This window comes from Protomyctophum parallelum (assembly GCF_964188405.1).
Source record: "Protomyctophum parallelum genome assembly, chromosome: 9".
NCBI lineage: Eukaryota > Metazoa > Chordata > Actinopteri > Myctophiformes > Myctophidae > Protomyctophum > Protomyctophum parallelum.
The window spans coordinates 11,914,698-11,935,015 of NC_139706.1; the positions used below are offsets into that span (position 1 = coordinate 11,914,698).

At 41.2% G+C, this 20,318-nt stretch overlaps 1 protein-coding gene across 2 annotated transcripts; it reads right to left on the reverse strand.

Moving 5' to 3' along the window:
• Positions 1-423: 423 nt before the first annotated feature.
• On the reverse strand, positions 424-19,523 carry fam118b (family with sequence similarity 118 member B). Of its 2 annotated transcripts, none has more exons than XM_083772828.1 (8): positions 19,026-19,523; positions 17,766-17,855; positions 16,924-17,176; positions 8,732-8,959; positions 4,103-4,231; positions 3,431-3,731; positions 2,701-2,766; positions 424-2,386 (listed from the first exon to the last, which is right to left on the reverse strand). In XM_083772828.1, exons 2-8 carry the CDS (start codon positions 17,846-17,848, stop codon positions 2,373-2,375), a joined length of 1,074 nt encoding a protein of 357 aa, XP_083628954.1. In that variant the 5' UTR covers positions 17,849-17,855; positions 19,026-19,523; the 3' UTR covers positions 424-2,372. The 2 variants fall into 2 exon arrangements, with proteins under 2 accessions (XP_083628954.1, XP_083628953.1); XM_083772827.1 differs by having other exon boundaries at positions 16,924-17,239; positions 19,026-19,522.
• Between the last annotated feature and the right edge of the window lie 795 nt (positions 19,524-20,318).

Below are 20,318 nucleotides of genomic sequence, written 5' to 3' on the forward strand. Positions count from 1 at the left end.
ACACTATTAAAACATATTCTTTAATCCTATTTACAGTTGAGGACAGGCGAAAAGGCATACTTACTTTGTACATTATTTCATAGATTTTAAAAGGCCAAGCTTTCTTTTGAAATTCTTTGGGCCTGTAATTTATTTATCCCATTTTGAATTTACTTTCCATTTGTAAGAAGTCTTCTGCCCGTTTTTAATTTGCGGTAGTGCAATAACAGAGAAATCAAGAGCTCTATAGAGAATTTGTCCTAATTTATGAGAATGTAAAAAAAACAAAACTATTTCTAAATAAACCTGCTATATGCTATAACAGTCGGTAAAGTTGTGTTTATTTGTTCATGTTGCTCATGAGGATGCCTGTGTGTAGCCTAAAGACAATGAGCATGAAGGTTGTCTGTGCTTTTCTTTGCTCTGCAATCACCAAACGACACATGGAATACCAAAAGCTTTATTTCGAAAATAGCACTTATAAATACCTAAAACAGATGTCACAAAAACACAAGTATTAAAAATACAAAATGTTTACGAACAGTATAACAAATTCGCTATTATGGTCAGCACAGGGGCCTCGTTCATAAAATGGTCTTGAGATCAAATTTCACATTCAGTAACTACTTCACGCACAAACCGATAAGCGATAAAGCACGTTTTCATAAGACTTTAGACATGGGAAATGTTTGTATGTCTATGTCCATGTCATGTGTACTATAGGCACGACAGCGGACATACCCCAGGTCCAAAATACAGAGGGCTGTGTGTGCTGACTGTGCTCCCTTTGTGATCTTTTGGTATAGCATGGCATCTATTCAGTTAAAGACCCAGACAACAAACAAGTGTTCTAGCTATAAATTATGTTTCAAATTTGCAAACATTAACTCAACATGGCTGTTCCTGCATTGTTGGAAGACATCAATTTAAAAGAACACGTTTTCAGAGATAGATAGATTATGTTTTTGCTATCATGCTGATGAGTGGCCATTTATTTATTTCCAGAGAATTATTGTTAGATTTATGTGCTGATGCGCTGTAACCCTTGCCATATCAACATTCTTCGCTGCAACAGGGACCTTCCAGAGAACTCTGTGACAGTTTGGGTATCCCAGCTGTCTCGTGGCCACATCTTTCCCACTGTGACCCAGGTTATTCCAATCTTGACATTAGAACTGTCACATTTGGGTTTTTGGTTAACAGCAGCAGGCACACATAAAATGTCTTTCATAAATTCAAGATAAAATAGCATGTCTTAAAGTGACTGTATGCAACTTTTTTAGTATTTTCTGAATTTTCATAATCAGGCCTAAAGTATATCACAGGAAATTATCTTAAGACAAACTTGAAGCATAAATCCAATAAAAATGTTTATGAATGAGGCCCCAGGAGTGGCTAAGACATTACAACAGACACGCAGCCTCTCATCAGCTGAATACTGCTCTGTTGAACTTACATTTGAGGATGACCAATGCACATGTGTTTGCATACCCATGGAACCATTAACCATGACTGGTACAAGTTCCCCCTACCTCACACAGCTGTGTGCAAATCAAGTTTACTTGTTTCAAGTTTAGCATCAGAGAGACTCACACATTCTAGACAGATCTATTTTCAGTTGAGAACACAGCATGTCAAATGTGCACATAGATTGGTGTCTTGGAGAGGTGCAGAATATAGAAATTAAGGTTCCCCAATAATTTACTAGGAACTCTAAACTAAGAAACCCAAGAAACATAATATTATATTTCATCCTTAGCCCCTCTCTAAATGTCTTTTTTTGCCCTTGCACCAGGTGAAAAATGGGTTACAAAATCGTGGGATAAAAATGTAAATAAAAAAATGATAATCACGATTATGAACACGATACCGCGGTATGCCGTACACAACCGCGGTATTGCGGTTATTGCACCCAGCCCTATGCCCTCTTTAATATTGCAGAGGTTCAGGTATTTGGAAATTAATACAGTACAGTGTGAGTGTGAGTGTGAGTGAGAGTGTGAGTGTGAGAGAAAAGAGGGGGTGTTTAAGAGCTGAGAATTCCTTTTTTCATAACTTTCCAAACATCTGTCATTCTACATTACCCTCTGCAATATCCACACTCCACACATTTGGGTTGTTGTTGGTACTACATATAGTAAACTGATGGTTATTTCCACTGGTACACCCTTCCCTTCCCTTTGTAACTAATACAGTAAATCAAATGACTGAAGTAACAAGGACAGTGTAAAGGTCTCTTCTGGTCCAGCATTTTCCTGGATTTGAAAGTCCAGCAAATGTAATCAGACCTGAGTTGCAGTAGTAGTAGTGGGAGTAGATTAATCTCTACTGAAGGAGCTGTGAGGGGAAATGACTGACACTGATCATCCCGAGCGTGTGTAGTGTAGTACCTGTCAACAATGGAGGTCTGGGGCAAAGAGAGAAGGAAGGGGTCGTGAACATGTGCGAAACAAGGAGCAATCATCAGCTGAAACTCAACGACCGGCTGCCATGCATGCAATAAGTCAGTGTGCAATGCATACAGTATGAAGGGGAGTCCAAAGGGTCCGTCTATAATGAGAAGCCTGGGGTATATTGTAGGTACATTCTTATCTCTACAAGCATGCAGGGAAGAGAACAGGTCTAAGTGCTTTTTATTTTATTCATACTGGTATTGTGTGGGGATGCCTCTTGTATAAAAAGGCACTTGCTCACACCCAAACGGAAGTATTCAATCCTAACCTTGAAGGAGGCTTTTCTGTGTGTTAAAACCATTCTGCTGCTCCTCGCCGTTTTGTGAGGGAGACCCTGTGGGGTGTAGAAAGACAAAATCATTATCAATTATCAGTCCTGCATCTGCAAATCATCATGAGAGTATAGTAATAATGGCCCTTTTCATAGATAGCACACACCATTTTGATAAGTAAATCCCGATATTTCAAATAACACAGGTGGGTCTGTTTCATTTAGGCGATCCTGTGTGCCTGTGTGTATACAGGAGCTGTCCATGCTGTCACACAAAAATGAAACACATCCACAAACACATGTTTATTCCGTTAACTCTGCGCCAAGATCGCCTTTTGACGCCTTCTGGTCCAAACGCCCACAACGCCGAGATCACCTTTTCACGCCTTTTTTAATATCAATTGATTATGGTTCACAGTTGCGGTGCGATGAAAGCGTAAATTAAATTTCCGCTGGCTTATCCTGTCTATGGGTGCGCAGTTTTTAGAATTATAATATCTCTGATTATTCTTTTTGGACCAAAAGAAGTTTGATTTGTGGCTCATTTCTCTAAACGAAATGATCCTCGGTTACAAAATGTATGTTTTGGGTGAATTAAATAACATTCGCGTTTTTTCACTTCCTGACTCGCAATTTCCGTGTGAAACAGCTTTCAAACTAAGACGGTCTAACATTGAAGTGAACGGGTGGCAATCTGTGTGTTGCCCCAAACACATGGTTTCCTTACCCCAGCCATTGGTGGTGGTCACGTCTCGGGTGCAGATCTCGTTGGCCAGTCGCTCGAAGTACTCGGGCAGGTCGCCGTACTCGTCACCGTATGAGATGACCTTGATGCCCTTGTCCAGCATGTTGTCGCGCAGCTTCTTGAACTCGCCGACGTCTTCGCGCCGCACCAGCATGAAGTGCTCCAGGTCCGACTTGTGCTTGACGGCCTCCAGGAACAGGGCCTGGAACGTGGTGTCGTCCACGGTGCGTCCGCAGCCCAGGAACACAAACGACTTGGTCTCGTAAAGCTTCTGGATCTCACGCTGAATGAAAGGAAATTAGGTTTAAAAGGTGAATGCATTACCAAAGCTGGTAATAATAATGGTGATCTGCTATTGGACCAATGTAACTTAAATGCTGTTAACTGGGGCCACCCATACCAAAAATCGATACTGCTGTGTAGAAAATAGAAATCACTTTGTATAATATTCAACATATGTCATGTTCTAATACTACTACTATTACAGGTCTCATGGTCGCAGGACCAACGCGATGTCGGACAATGGCTGACAATAACGTCATTATGTAGGAAATGACCATACTGGTTCCCATTGCATGGTCTTGATAAGGGCTGATGACGGCTATTTAATCGTCTGGTAACATCCGAAGCCGCTATATGCCCTCAAATGCTCACCATGACCTCTGTGTTCCTCAGCACGTTCTGATAACCAGCAGGGTGCAGCACGATGCCGCTGGGGTTGGTGTAAACGCCGTGGATATGGAGAACACTCAGCGGACGCTTCTCTTGAGCCCACTCCAGCACCTGTACGTACACACACACACACACACACACACACACACACACACACACACACACACACACACACACACACACACACACACACACACACACACACACACACAAATAAACACACAGACAGTTTACAGTCCATTGCACCCAATCCTGTTCTGGCTGGGCATGTAGTAAACTCAATTTACACAGCAGGGAGAGGATTATTAGCCCTGATGGAGACAAAGCATAAATACCAAGACTGAGAGGCAAAGTCACAGGCCCCTGACAAAACAGCTAAAGCCTCATTTAAACTCGCTCGCACTAACAGCGCATTGCATCGTGATGATGGGACCTATTCATGCAAAATCGTGTTATAACAAAAGTATAAGATGCCATCTATTCATGCAAAATTATCATGTTATAATAACAAAAGCACAAAACAACATTAAAACTCAGGCTGTAACGTGACAGAAGACATGTTTTGGTTCACCAGCCACTTTCACAAATTACCAAAACATCTATAGTTAGTTTGTTCTGAAATGATGGCAGTTAAATGCGTAAAACAGCTGGTAGAAATGGTGCATTTATATAGCGCCTTTATCCAAGGCACTTTACATAGATTGTGCATTACATTCACCCATTCACACACACACATTCTTACACCGATTGCGGTGGAAGCCATGCAAGGTACCAACCAGCACATCGGGAGATATTTTGGGTTCAGTGTCTTGCCCAAGGACACCTTGACATGTAGACAGGAGGAGCCGGGATTCGAACCGCTGACCCATGGATTATTGGACGACTGCTCTACATCTTGAGCCACAGTCACATCGTAGAACAAATGCACCTCACAGCCACCACTAATGTTTTCGGCTTCTGTTTATTTAACCCATGATACATTTACTCATTCTCAGAGAACACAAATTACAAATAAATTCCTATCATTGGATCACTAAAATAAAAGGTCTATCTATCATCTATCTATAGTTTCAATAGAGTTACTGGGGGAGTAGCCAGCTATAGTAAAAATGTACTAGCATGTATGGTATAAGCAATTAGCCTATATTAGTGCATGGTATTTAGCTGGTAATTGTCTCCACCAGGCCGAAGGCATGTGGGGAGAGTATGTTTTGCACTCCGTCCGTCCGCGTGTGTGTGTGTGTGTCCGTGTGTGTGTGTGTCCGTGAACAGCTAATCTCGGCCACCGTTAACCCGGTCGATGCCATATTTTGCACACACACTCCCTGGATGCCAACCATGAACCTCTGCCCCAAACTTTCCAGAACGGCCTGTTATAGCGCCACCAGGAGGCCGCTTTGTGCAAAACAAGTTTTTCAATGCCATATTTTGCACACACACTCCCTGGATGCCAACCATGAACCTCGGCCCCAAACTTTCCAGAACGGCCTGTTATAGCGCCACCAGGAGGCCGCTTTGTGCAAAACACGTTTTTGCACAGTACACCTACAGATTTTGTCCAAACATCACGCAAATTGGTACACAGTCTCTCTAGAGCCATTCAACGAAACGGGTCTTTCAGATTTATCAGACTCCATCCTGATTGGTTAAGATTGGCTTCCAAAGTTCACAGGAGTGCTCAGTTTCAAACAAAATGCTGCAAATCATGAACACATCGCGTGATTTCCGTGAAATTGTGCACCCACATTCCCACTAGGCCGAGGACGAAATGCCACATGAACAATTTCAACTCAGCCTCAAGGTGGCGCTATAACTGGCCGAAAAGTGTTTTTACCTCTAACTGCACGGATCTGTGGATAACCTGGTGGAGACCTGTGCCCGGAAGGGCACTTTTTCTAGTTAGCTTATGTTGTGCTGATATCAGTATCTCTCCCTGATTATAAATAACCTGCTGCGATGCGAGAGGGTGGCCTAGCTAGCCAACACCAACTTGGGACTTGGGACTGAATCGCTGCCCTCCACAATCTGCTTTCTAGCATCAGGGTCTTGACCGCTGCAGTGTCGTTACTGACACTGACACTGCTAGCTAAGCTGTCGCGCTGCAGTGCAATGAGTGCATCAACGTATGTAGTACGCTTCTCGCATTTCTTGGCAGCTGGTAGAATCATGATAATATGACAAACATGTGTAAGTGTTTAACATAAAATCATTAGAAGGAATACCATGCTTCTTTTTTCAGCCCTGCTTTTTTAAATTAAAGCAAATATTCTTCAATGACATAATCATTAAGGGGAATGCCATACTTCTTTTTCAGCCCTGCTTTTAACCTAAAGCAAATATTATTCAATCAATCAAACTGGCTCCACTTGTCAGAGACAAAAGAGTCTTTCAGGTCAAAGTACCTGCGTTTCCTCTCCAGACTCGGAGAGGAAGGCAGTGATGTAAATAGGTTTTCAATGTAATGAGTCCAGGGAAGGTCTTTTAGATGAGTCCCAGTGACATTTGATGAGTCCCACTTCAGCGACATTAAGTCATATTTTGTCATTTTTACAAATTGCAGCATTTAATTACCATTTCATTTTATATGGTTATAATGTGGTTATATTTATGTAGAAATGATTATTATAACTAAAGCTAGTGTGTGTATTATTTACTGTACATGCTGAGTACAGTAGTGCATCCCGTAGATGCAGAGGTCCTTGTTTTATTGCGTCCCTCAACTATAAATGCAAAATACACCCTATTTTAATCTCTGGGAAGACACTGACACCAAACTCTCTCTGGCAAAGGCGTAGCATAGAATGTTTTGAACGATGGTTACCAAGGGACATGACACCATGCCAGAGAAGTGACAGCCTCACTCCATCAACACTACTGTCTACTATCTCCCCATAAAAGTTAGGAAACTTACGTTAGTCCGACGTACAAATAGTCCGACATACGTGGCCGGTTAAGACACATAAGTGGCCGGTTAAGACTCACCCATGGCTTCCGTGTGCGGTTAGGTTTCTGGTTTAAGGACTTCAGTGTTTTGTACTTTGTACTTGTATGAGTACAGAACAAAGAATGTTTGCTTTCGCCATCTTTGTTGAAGAAGAGTCTGGGCAATTAAGATTTAGTCTTACTACGGTAGAAGTGCTTAAAGTTTCTCAATCTTATATTTAGATTTAGTCTGGCTTAATCTAGTCACCTCTGAGGTAGGTGTCTGGAGGTCAATGATTAAAGTGTGATTGCCTTTGAGGGGATTACCGTAAGTCCACCCATCAAGCCCATTAGTGTCAACCTCAGACCATCAGATCATGGTCTGATTTTGAATCTAAATGGCTTTGTGTTTCTGCTATTGTCTTGGCTCTGAGAGCAATTTAGAGGTTTAGGATTCAATGGTTTGTTAACTACCCTGTCCTGTAATGGTTTGGTATTGTTTAAGCCTTGTGGAAATGTGGTGTTTAATTTTAAAATCCACTGCTTCTCTGCATATCTTCTTTCCCCCTCTGTCCAGGTTTGATTAGATTCTAATCCACAAACTTCCAAGGCACTCATTCCATGGGTCATGAAATGCTGTACAATTAATAAAGTAGTTTCTTTTGCATTATTTATATTACATCTATGTTGGTTTAGTCTATCTGCTATTGTGTTCCTAGTTTCACCCACATAGTGTAGGTTGCACTTGTTGCATGTAATTAGATAGACACAGTTACTAGTATTAGCCTGTATGATTTGTTTTATTCCCACCATTCTCATTGTGGTTCTATTTTTCACCTGTTGTTTAGGTCTGAAGTAATCCGGTTTCTTGCGTATTGGTCTGTCTGTCTCCTTTAGTTTGCTATGTACACGGTAATCTTTCAAGTTTTTGTTCTTCCTATATGCTGGTGTAATTTTGTATCCGTTTAGTAGGTAATCCGTCCTATTTGCAAAGTTCCTCTTTATTTTCATGTTTGTTATTCTGCTTAGTGTCGAATAGGTAGTAACTAAGGCTAGTTTGGGACTCTGGTCACCTTCTTTCACCTCTAGAAATGTGTCATGTGTTTTTCTAAGGAAAGTTCTTGTGTAACCCCGTTTTCGTAAGTCGTCAAATAGAGTTTGACATAATCATTAAGGGGAATGCCATACTTCTTTTTCAGCCCTGCTTTTAACGCAACGCAAATATTATTCAATCAATTTGACAACAGCTGAGTGTTTGCTGGACCTTTGACCTTTCAAACTGGCTCCACCTGTCAGAAACAAGAGTCTTTCAGGTCAAAGTACCTGCGTTTCCTCTCCAGACTCGGAGAGGAGAAGATAGCATAGAATGTTTTGAACGATGGTTACCAAGGGTTACAAGGGACATGACACCATGCCAGAGAAGTGACAGCCTCACTCCATCAACACTACTATCACCCCATAAAAGTTAGGAAACTTACGTTAGTCCGACATACCAATAGTCCGACATACGTGGCCGGTTAAGACACATAAGTGGCCGGTTAAGACTCACCCATGGCTTCCGCGTGCGGTTAGGGTTAGATTATGGTTTGGGGTAGGGTGTGGGACTATTGAGTACCGGACTGTTGTTGTTACCCCATCCAGTACATGCCATGATATACCTCAGAAGAGGTTCAGTGGAACCATTATTACCTTCTTCTCATCTGTGAGGTCCAGAGACTCCAGCTTTGTGCCCTGGTGTGCCGCATAGATCTCCAGCAGGTTGTCGAAGTTGGTGGTGAGGACCAGCGCGCCGCTCTCCATCAGCTGAAGCACCGAACGCAGCAGGTGTTTGCCGGCATGCTCCATCTTACACTCCAGGTCGTCGAATACCTCATACAGACAGTCCTTGAAAAATGTGGACCGCACGTTGCCTGTCCTCTGTGAAAACACACATACATACACACACAGATTTTATATGGGCTGGAAACCAGGCTAATTGTAGATACTAGACGATGCCCGTTGGGAACGATTCCTATTGGAACGATGGTGATGACCGTTGTGAATACATGGCTGTCCAGTTATGCAATACTTATTGTACCTATTGTCAGGGTAGTGCGTAGTACTTGGAGGCCAGTCTATGATGTCGGTACTATGATGCCATACATAAGTGGTGTCCTTGAATCTCTGCTACTGTTACATTTCAATTCAAACAGCACAGTTGTACTGTATATGCTTGATAGGAAACCAATGAATCACACAATAATGTCTAGAGCTATCAATTATTTTATAGTATTAGTTAGGATATAAAGTTACCAAATGGGCCCTTACGGGTCTGTACTGTAACTCAGAGAGTTAAATTAACTCTGAGTTAGGCCTGAATAATGTTGTGTAATTGAAATCGCAAAAAACAAGTTGACACAGCCATCTCTTGTATGAATTGACCAAGACTGTACGAGTCACAACAGGCATTTTAATGGGATTATCTCTGTGTCTGTGAGTGAGTAGCCTTTTTTCTGCATAAAATCATACCACATGACTCCATCAGGTATCCATGACACAGGCTCCACGTGCACCAGGTATCCTAGAATAGGACTATTGATCTGAGATCTGTTTGAGGTCCCACACTGTCCAATTATTGGTGTTGTTGTTAGTGTAACTAAACAAAAAACAAACGTTTCCAGCACTGCATGAAACATCACAGATCAGTTGCTTATTCCTTGGAGATTTCAGTATACTGTACTCTGCCTTAAGCTGCAGTGCCGACTATAATCAGGGTCTTTGTCACAGGCTTAAAGAATGAACTAGTCATTTCACAGACAGTATCTAGGTCAGGTACTGTTGCCCTAAGTCATGTGACCCGAAAGGTTGCGATGCCATTTCAGTGTGGTTCTAACAGGGCTTCACACACAGTGCTAAGTGGCACAAGACTGAGGCGCAAACCCATTGTCTTCAGAGATGCTACGCTGGCAGGCTGCTTGAAAGTCGCTGCGATGTGATTATAGGCTGTGTGTGTCTACACTGATGATGATTATTTAAAAAGAAATCGGAAAAATCATCAATGAGTTCAATATAAAAAGTGTCTAGTACATCTAGTCTACAACAAAAGCCAAATCATTATGATGTAAAATCTTAAGTAATCTTAAGTAAAAAATAAACATATTTTTCTACATTTAATTTGTGTACTCATCTCATTTCAGTAGTCAATCAGTTGTGAAAACAGACACTTGGAAAAGGCTATTTATTGATCGATGTATTAACATGCTTTGTGCCAAGCCCCTAGAGGACCTAGGCTTGTTTCCATTGTGGTCCTCTGTAAAATATAGATATAGAGTCAGTCAGAATCGGTATCGGCAAATATGACCCTGCAAATAATCGGAGATCGGATATCGGTTATAATTTCATAACCGTGCACCCCCCCCCCCCCCTACATGGGAGTAATAGAGGCAGAGAGAGAGAGGAAAAGACAGGCTGCTGTGAATAGCCGTGGAGAGTACCAGTCAGGGTCTGTGGTGACCCAGGTGATCTTTGCAGAGGGAAAATTCCCTGCTGAGATTACTCTAATTGGCTGACCAGTAGATGCACCTTTTTTTTTCCACAGGAAGGAAGCCATTATCCACAGCTAGCTTCTACATCACCCCTGTTGCCCCGCCTGGTGCTTCTTTAGACTGCCTGTGCTGAGTTACGCAATAAATAACCAAACAGGGTGCAGACTGAGGCACAAGTCCACCTTTTCTCTTATTCATCTTGTGGCCAATAAGGTGATTCTGCCGATCTGTTTAGTTGACTCAGGGCCTGGATATATATATATATATATATATATATATATATATATATATATATATATATATATATATATATATATATATATATATATATATATATATATATATATATATATATAAACTCTTAGGTTGTCTGGTTTTGGTTTATGTACTGTTTACCCTATAGTAACCTCTGTTCTTTGTATCCAATAGGATTGGGGAGCAGATCTACTAATGATGATCAGCTCGCACCTGGGCCCGGGTGTCGACACCCTATAAATGCCTGCTTTCCCAGTCCTTCCCCAATTCTGTTCTTTTCATTTGCCTCCTGCACCTTTTTCATCATGCACACTTTTCAAATAGGAGAAAGTTTTAATATCGCCAACATATACTGATATACTGATCAGTCAGTCAGGCTCTACAACAGAAAATGTACCTTGGCTACAAAATGGTACTGGTTCACACAGCCAAGAGTGGCAGCAGGTTCTTGTCTGCACGATTGTGAAGGGTAATAAGATTGATGATTAAAGCCATAATGAAATAAATCACAACACATCATAGTGCTACGCCTGTTTTATACGTGATTGTGAAAGGGCATTACACACCGAAAACAACCGATCTAGAACGCATTGTAGTTGCTACCCAGCCCCTGCCCTGCCTCCCCATAATAATCCCACAACTATTCATTGATCAATCAGACCCAGCTATGGGTATTAACCCATTTAGACCTGAGGCCGATTTGACTCCTTCTGAATCCTAACCTTTTTCAGAAAAAAAGTTTTTTTTTAAATGAAACGAAAAAGATCCTGTTGCTATATACATAGCAACATCTAAAATTTCCCGGTTTTAAAGGTATAGGCTTTTTTGAAATTCTGGGTTAAACATACTACTCTCATTAAAGGTGTGAATGAAATGCACCACAAAGGAAAAAAGACTAACTACTGGTATACCACACCACAATCCCAGCTCGCTCTCCATCTGACAATCTCACTCATGCCTGACAGAACAATAGGAGCAAGCAGCACAATGATTGTGGTTGTCTGAGTCTGATGTTGTCAAGCTCGCAATAAGGGCCCAAAAAACTCAAGTATTACTTCTCACCATTTACGTCGGTCTGATTGTCTGTTTGTGTCTTTGTAGCTGTCATGGCCTCTTTGCTCATGCAAAGTTAACATATTAACGTCCCTATTTTGTGGCATGTCATTATAGGTTAAAAAAAAGTCCAAACATACAACCAATGTACACTTATCCACACACTGTGATAAAAGGAAAATAGAAAATAGGGATGTAAATGATTGATAATTAATTAACAGTTGTTTCACCTTATCAATCGACCACCACAACAAGTTTCAAATGGATTGATAAGCAGAGAAAGTTCTGAAACAATTTGTCCTTTAAATACTGGTTTAAATGAATGAAACTATTTTCTCTGTAAACTAATTTCATATTTCTAGAGCGACGAAAGGAGGAGGGTGGCCTAGCATTACCCAATTATCTGTATTACTACTGGGCAGCTAATATCCATATGTTAATGTTTTGGGTCTTCAATCTACCTGAGAATGAATCCCCGATGTGGTTGAGCATGGAACAACATGCAAGTAGCCCGTTATCACTGGGCTCTTTGATATGTGCCCAATTACCTCTAAGTAAACGTCAAAAGACAAATAACCCAGTTGTTCAAGGTTCCCTGAAGATTTGGTCTCAGTTCAGAACCCACTTCAAACTTAAAAAAGCACTTGTCACCTCCCCCATTCGGGCAAACTGCAATTTTGTTCCATCTCTGACAGACCCTTCATTTCAGCAGTGGCATGGAAAGGGAATTAAATGTGTGAAAGATCTATTCAAGGATGGGCACTTCCTTTCTTTTGAGCACATGAAACAGGTTTTTAATATTTCACAGTCAAACTTCTTTAGGTATTTGCAAGTACGTAGCTTTGTTGGAAAGTATTTCTCTTTGACAACTCCACCAAGTACTTGGGTAGACGAGTGTTTGAGTTGGGATCCGGTTGACAGGGGCATAATTTCTAGGCTATATGACTGCATTCAGAGGGTGGCTTCCCCGTCACTTGAACGTGTGAAGGGGGCATGGGAGGAGGAGTTGGGTATGGATTTACCAGATTGTACCTGGCAGATGGCAGTCTCACTAGTACACTCATCCTCAATATGCATTAGGCATGGTTTGTTACAATTTAAGGTTTTACATAGACTACATTTTTCCCCTAGCAGACTAGCCACATTCTATCCAGACTCAGATCCAGCCTGTGCCAGGTGTGGTCAGGAGTCCGCTACGCTTAGCCACATGTTTTGGTCGTGTCCCAGATTGACTACATTTTGGACAGAGATATTTAATACCTTCTCGTATATTTGTAACTCAACTATAGATCCCAATCCAATAACGGCGCTGTTTGGTGCCCCTCCGGAGGGAATACAAATACCAACTCATCAGGCTGAAACTATAGCGTTCTCCTCTTTACTTGCCAGACGCCTGATACTATTTAACTGGAAAAAAGCAGCACCGCCATCTCACAAACGTTGGGTGGAGGATGTTATGTCACATCTCAAGCTCGAAAGAAATTAAATGTACGATCAGGGGCTCCACTCAGAAATATACCAGAGTTTGGCAACCGTTTCTAACCTACTTTGCGGTAGTATTTTCTACATAATCATTGGCCATCCCCCCCCCCCTTTTTCATTTTTATTTACCCACTTGTTTATTTTTTTATTTTTTATATATTTTTTATTTCCGTTATTGCTGATGTCATAAATGTACAATTTGGAGGGTTTTGTTTTACATTGTATTTCAGACTTTTATATTTTTTACATAATGTTGAGTACTGGTGTTGTTGTTGTTGGTTTGTCCTGTATCTGTCTTGTATCTGTTGTCCTGTCTTCTGTTCAAAGAAAAACTTCAATAAAAATACTTGAATAATAATCTAATTTCATATAATTGTTGTCAACTTTAAGAAAAGGTAATGAATAGTAACCTCTGCAGAATAAAAAAACAATCCATGAATCGGTAGTCGATTAATTGTTAAAGGTATATTCAGTGATTTCAATTAATTCAAATATCAGTTATTTTTTTGTTTTGTTGTGATAATCCTCCCTACTATAGAGTGTGCTGACCATATAAGGAGTTCCTCCCTGTCCCCAGTTAACCCCTGGGGGTAAAAAAACCTCAGGTTTCGTTTTTGGCTAGGTGGCCCAGCCTTCATCCAATCAGGATAGAGAGGGGCCTTCTGCCAATCATGATCGAGCGGGGGCGGGCCTTGGTGTGTGTGCTGTTGGCCTGTCACGTGTCTCCCCACTGTAGTGCGTGCATGTGCACATCTTGTTACCGGGACGGACCGTGGGTTTTTCCAAATCACTGAATGCTCCTTTAATATTCCTAACACATCATCACTAAGACATTTTAAGACTTCATCTGAGACCTTCTCTCTCTTCTGTCTTCATTGCTGCTGTCTTCCTGCTCCTAAATATATGTAGGTTGATGCCCTGAACAGCCTAGTAGCCCATTCTAAAACTAAAGCATAAATCTCCACGGTTATAATCAGTCACTAATCCATTCAATATGCAACATCAAGTGGCAGGACAGGGTGTCAAATCTCGAGGTCCTGCAGAAGTGTGGTCTATCCAGTGTTGAAAGCCTGATCATCAAGCCAAGGCCCAGCTCCGGTGGGTATGTCATGTCTCCGAATATGCCTGATAGCCCCATACCAAATATGTATGTGCGACCTGGGACGCTTAATTAGAGACACACTGAAGGCTAACCAACAACGAAAGGTGGAGGCAGTGAGGCACCAGGTTAGCCAGTGAGGCCTTCGAACAGGCAAGAGTGGCATAGAGACACACGGAGACTACAAATTTCACGCCCCAAAATGAGACAGTGTCCCCACTTCTTGTCCGTTGGCACGGTGTACTGCAGGCCAGCCAATAGAAGTCCATTGAAATTCAACTGTAGTTAGCCTACTTTTAAAATAATATGAAGTGAACTGAAGACTATATTGATTTGAATAAAAATATGTTTCCAAATGTATGAAGTGTCTTTGTCAACATATATTGTTGTTTTCTCAATAGAGGATGTATTTCACATTTAATTTACCACTTGAATAAGTTACCCATAATGTTAACGGAGCAGACAGAGACAGAGAACCGGCAGACAGAGAACCTGTCGCTTTTAAGGGACGTCACTGCCTTTGCGAGGCTACGAGCGCCGACTTTGAAGAGTGGAATTCTCTCCCGATCCCGACTGAATTTGTTATTCATGTCTATATTTTGAACATGTCACAGGCTTACTATATATGTTCTATCTACCGCGGAGCTCCGACAGTGTGTTTTACCGCTGTCAACTTGTTGTATAATTAACTTTGCTGAATAGTTGCACGGGAAAATAACCCAGCTAAATGGAGGAGTGACATCCTGACATTTTCAACTACCTAGTGAATTCTCCAGATGAGTAGGCTATAAATAATAGTCTTGCAAGATACTGTTTAGATAATTTTCAACAAATACAAACATATAAAACGAAATACAACAAATATATCTGGGTATTGAAAACCTCAAGGGATGCAACCGTGACGTATATACCGTGCGACCACTTTGACTTGGGATTTACAATGCTAGCACTTTTCACAAACTCATGGAGTATATTATAGTACATTGTAGGATGTATATTGAGATGGCAGGTATGTGACATTGAAAAGGACAAATCAAACATATGGGACACTTTATTAGGACACAAAAAAATCGCTACAGCCTCAGTAATGAACCAGTGAAATTAGGGTATTTTATGATGCCTCTCATAGGGATTGCATTGGCAGCTGCAGTACACAGTTGAAACGGACCATTTGGGGGCGTGAAATTTGTAGTCCCCGTATGTCTCTATCAAACATCTTGACCTGAATTGGCCATTAAGTGTGTCTAGGCCAATTCATCAATGTTTTTGAATATTTTATATATGTAATATAGCAAATCATAATGTAGTTAATAATAAAGATAAAATGTCACGGTACTATGGATCTCTAAAAGGCCTGGTAATTTGGGTAAGTTGTAAACATTGACTTCAGTGGTTATATAAAAATGTGTGTTGTGTGGACACTGTTGGAACACTTTATCATCACCCACTAAGCTTTCGGGCGATGTTAGGGGAATCTCTCTGCATTAAACAAGTTTCATTTTCATCCATAGAAATGTGTGCAATTTCTTTCCTGAATGAAAAGGATATAAATCAGCACCTTTAAACAAGCCTTTTATCGGGCATGACTCATGAGCAATGGCCAAACAAACGTGTTTAATGAGATAAGAGTCAAGATAACTTCTCTCACCCAATCAACGCTAGAACAACGTGTCCCTGGCAACTACAACAAACTGGTAGTGTAAGCTTCAGTGTTCATGTGCACGATGTGTGTTCAGCAGCAGCAGGAGGGAGAAGCAGGTAAAGGTGAAAGAAGTAAGTAAGTAAGCAAGTATTTGTGGGCGTTCCTGTCTTATGTGGTGTCAGTGTATAGGGCAGGATCTATATCCTGTTTCTGTAGCGTGAGGCAGCTTGATGTACAAGTCAGTGTTTCCCAACCCCTATATGCATTATTGTGTGGTGGGCCACCACAGAATGATTTTTAGTAGGTGGCCGCTAATAGGCCAAAAAAGGCAAATAACAGCAAAAGACTGCAAAAGACAGCAAAAACAAATCACAAAATACTGCACGTGCGCTGCACGAGTGTGCATGAAAGCTCCCCCCCACACTGTCAGCTTCTGGGTAGGGGAAACACTGCAGGTACACCCCTGAACATGATGTACAAGTACACCCCCTGGACATGACGCTAGTATGTCGCAGGGACATACCCCCAATCAAACCCTTGATGCTGAGTGCCAAGCAGGGGGGCACTGGGACTTTATGTTTATGTTTATGTTTATTTATTTGATATGGACATAACAATCACATTGCTCATTGCACAATTGTACAACTTGTAGATGCATCGTTTACAGTGTGTTAGCACGAGTGCTAGTTTTCACCACTTGTCCATAGGAGACTTTTCTGAAAATACAAAGTTTGGTCTCTCCCAGTCTCAGGGCGGACACTCTAACCACAAGGCCACTGAGCTGACAAAGTAAAGGTGAAAGTAACAAAAGCTAATAAGGTCTTACCGGTGAGAGCTTCTGTATAAGGTCATGGGCCACATGCACCAAGTTCTTGTCCTCCTGGAGGTGTTTCTGGAAACGTCTGCTCTCCTCTTCCTCAAGCAGGTCAAAGTCGTTGGCCGCGTCCAGCAGGGCCTGGATCAGGCCCTTCCAGGAGCGGAGGGCAGGGACCTGAGGGGCCACTGCCGAGCTCACCCCCGTGCCAATCACCAGGACCAGCTCGGGGGCTCGCTTTGTCTTCAGGCTGGGCAGCAGTTTCCTTTGGGGCAGCAGGCACAGATTCAGTGATGATGGTTCCATCATTGATGGTGCTTCCCAAACCCTTAAAGAAAAATAAAGTCCGCACACTGGATCATGCTCCGAAGCTTACATTTTTATTTTTGGTTAGTTTTACACCATTGGCCATGACTGAGGAAGAGCCGGTAGGCTCGAAACATCACGTACAATGGTGTGTGTGAAAGTAACCAAAATAAAAATGTAAGCTTTGGAGCATGATCCAGTGTGCAGACTTTATTTTTCTTTGTGGATTCCGACCTCATGCCCAGGACCTGTTTTTTGTTAGTGAGCTTTATTTTGGGCAGCTTTATTGTTAAAGTTAAACAAAGCCTTTTTCAAGCATGGATTTCAAGCAGGATGCAATGAGAGTGTACGCAAAAAAGATAATCATACCACTTTTGTCAAGTTGGTGAAGATGTAGTACTGGTGAGATTTAGAAACTCAAGAACACATGATGGTATTAACAAGTAATGATTTTTTTGTTTTTTAACAAGACAAAATAAAAGAGAAACATACAACATACATGATATGCTATGTGTGTAGCTGGCTTCTAAACAATCCAGTGGGTTTACCTGGGCTTTTTGGCATTTGAGTCTGCATCCTGAGAATCAACTGCTGGTCGCTTCTCAGTTTTCACAACTACAGCAGAGGCCATTCAGCTCCTGGAAAATAAATATTATCCCACAACAAGAAAACATTTAATGCAAAATGCATGTCATAAACAGTATTACAAAAATAACGCATGGGGAGTGGTTTAAGGACAAGAAAGGGAAACATTATGAGACCAGATTAAACAATAAGGCTATTAGAGAGGAGTTTTGATGCTGTTTTTATCTTATGAAACTGTCATTTGGAATTTTGGATATCACCTAAATCGAATTAACCTGACGATGCCAGATGAGGGCGGTATTGGGTAACCATGAAACAAATTTGTGTAGCAAGCTTCTTGGATCTGGCAGCGTCAGGTTAAAATCGAATATCCTCAACTTGGAAGTTGGCAGAGTCAGACGTGTTAATTGTTGTCGTCACTAACTTATTCAGCACTGTCTGCAGCATTATAAGAATAGACGGAACAATTAAGTCAAGGAACTCCACGTGGCCCGGCCATCCCGTCATGAGGGGAATTATGTTTTTACATATTTCCGCGACACTCCCGTTTCCTTAGGGCCGATTCATACTCCAATTTTACCACTGTTTCGGCGCTGTAGTGCCGAAATGATTTCGGCTCGTCAGAAATTTTCAGTAGCACCGAAGAGCCGACTTTAGGAGGGTACCCGCCCCCCCCGAACCTCAAATGACGTCAAATTGTAGGCTCTACAGCACCGAACCGACTTTTATTCGGCTCTAAAATAGGAGTATGAATCGGCCCTTAACATGACTCATCGTGAACTGACGTAACCATATACTAGGGCCGCCCTACTTTAAACTAAACGTATCATCCAGCAGAAAAAATGTTTTGATTCTGCATGCTTTTCCCCACAGTCCAGACACACTGACACAGTCACAATGTTTCAGCATGAGGGATAATGTTAGCTACACGTTTATAAAGTTTTTTTTAATGGTTTGTTTAACAAACTATTTAAGTTTCTTGTGAATAAAGTTACTGTTTGTTTTCAGAGGAAACATTCCATATTGTTCATAAAGGCCTACTGTGTTATTTGAGTTTGATTTATTTATTGACACTTAACACTATATGCACAAAACAAAAATACGCACATTAATAGTCAAACCCTGCAGAGGCTTACATTTCCATATCCCTTTCCAAAGAGGTATACTATACAGTGCTAACAGCTGCCAAGTAGGCTACACGTATACTAACACACTATACTTACCCTGGTGAACTTCCAGAGAGGTATAGTTTATTTCAATACAATTTGAGGATACAACTGGATCCGGACGTTTTGGTTAATAAACCTGACTGTTAGATAGTTATAAGTGAACTAACAGCAGTTATAGTAATAGTTAATTGGGTTATCAAATTAATGTAAGTAACGTCAACGCAGGAGAAGCTAACGTTAGCGTCAATTCCAGTTAGCTAACGTTAACATGAGTGCATCCCCAGTAGCGAGTGGAGCTCATCTTTGTCCATTTCTTCTCTTAAAACCCCGTTGTTTTACTGCACATTCTGACAACAACAAAAAAACACCGCGCAGACACAAAGTGTAGACGCCTTTTCGCGGTTATCCAAGTATCTTTGTTTTGTTAACAAATCTATTCCACCAAAGAATTTCTCAGTTGATTTCCTCTGTGTACACAGACAGTCCAGTAAAGTCCACTCCACTCACGCTGCTACAGTGCTACGCTTCACATAAAGCGAAGCGTGTGTGTGTGTGGGAGCTGTTTTAAGTCACCGCAGGCCGGGTTCTGTCTGTCTGCGTGCTTGCGGGCGTGCGTGTATTGGCTCAGCCTCAGACTAGATAATAGCTGCCCAAGAGGCGTAGTGTACACAGACTATGTAGCCTGGCTACAACAAAAGAAATACAACGAACTTTAATGGTTCAAGGGGTAGGTCTACCAGTAAATTACAATGTTATTACCGACAAAATACACTTTTTTTTTACACAGCCAAAAATTCAAACGAAGAGAAAACAAACAAACAAAAAAATGCAAAGGAGTTGGATTAATTTGATTAAATAAAGCATACTTCATCATTCGTCAATGAATATTTCTGCAGCTGAATGCTATACAAATTATTGCTACAAAACATGTAGGCTATCCTAATTATTATTATTTATTATTATTATCCTTATAGTATTATTATTATTGTTTATATTTATTTATTTATTACAAAATAGCCAATTTAACACCTTGGGCTCACTCTTCCCAATCAATTAAATAATAATTACACAGCATTTCCTGGCTCAACTAGCAGAGAACATCCCCTCCAGCCTGACTGTACCGAGAGCTTACAGTCTATGACCGAGAGGAACAGTCACTTCTAAACATTTAGCCAACCCATATAAGTTATAGGCCTATAATTAACTACACTGATTTAGCAAATTAGCAGTAGACAGTAGCTATATGCCTAGGCCTACAATACAAATGTAAAGAGCTCAAATTAGGGTCAGAGTTTATTCCTAAATTATTATCCTAATTTATCAATTTTCTCTGAGTTTGATTTGATA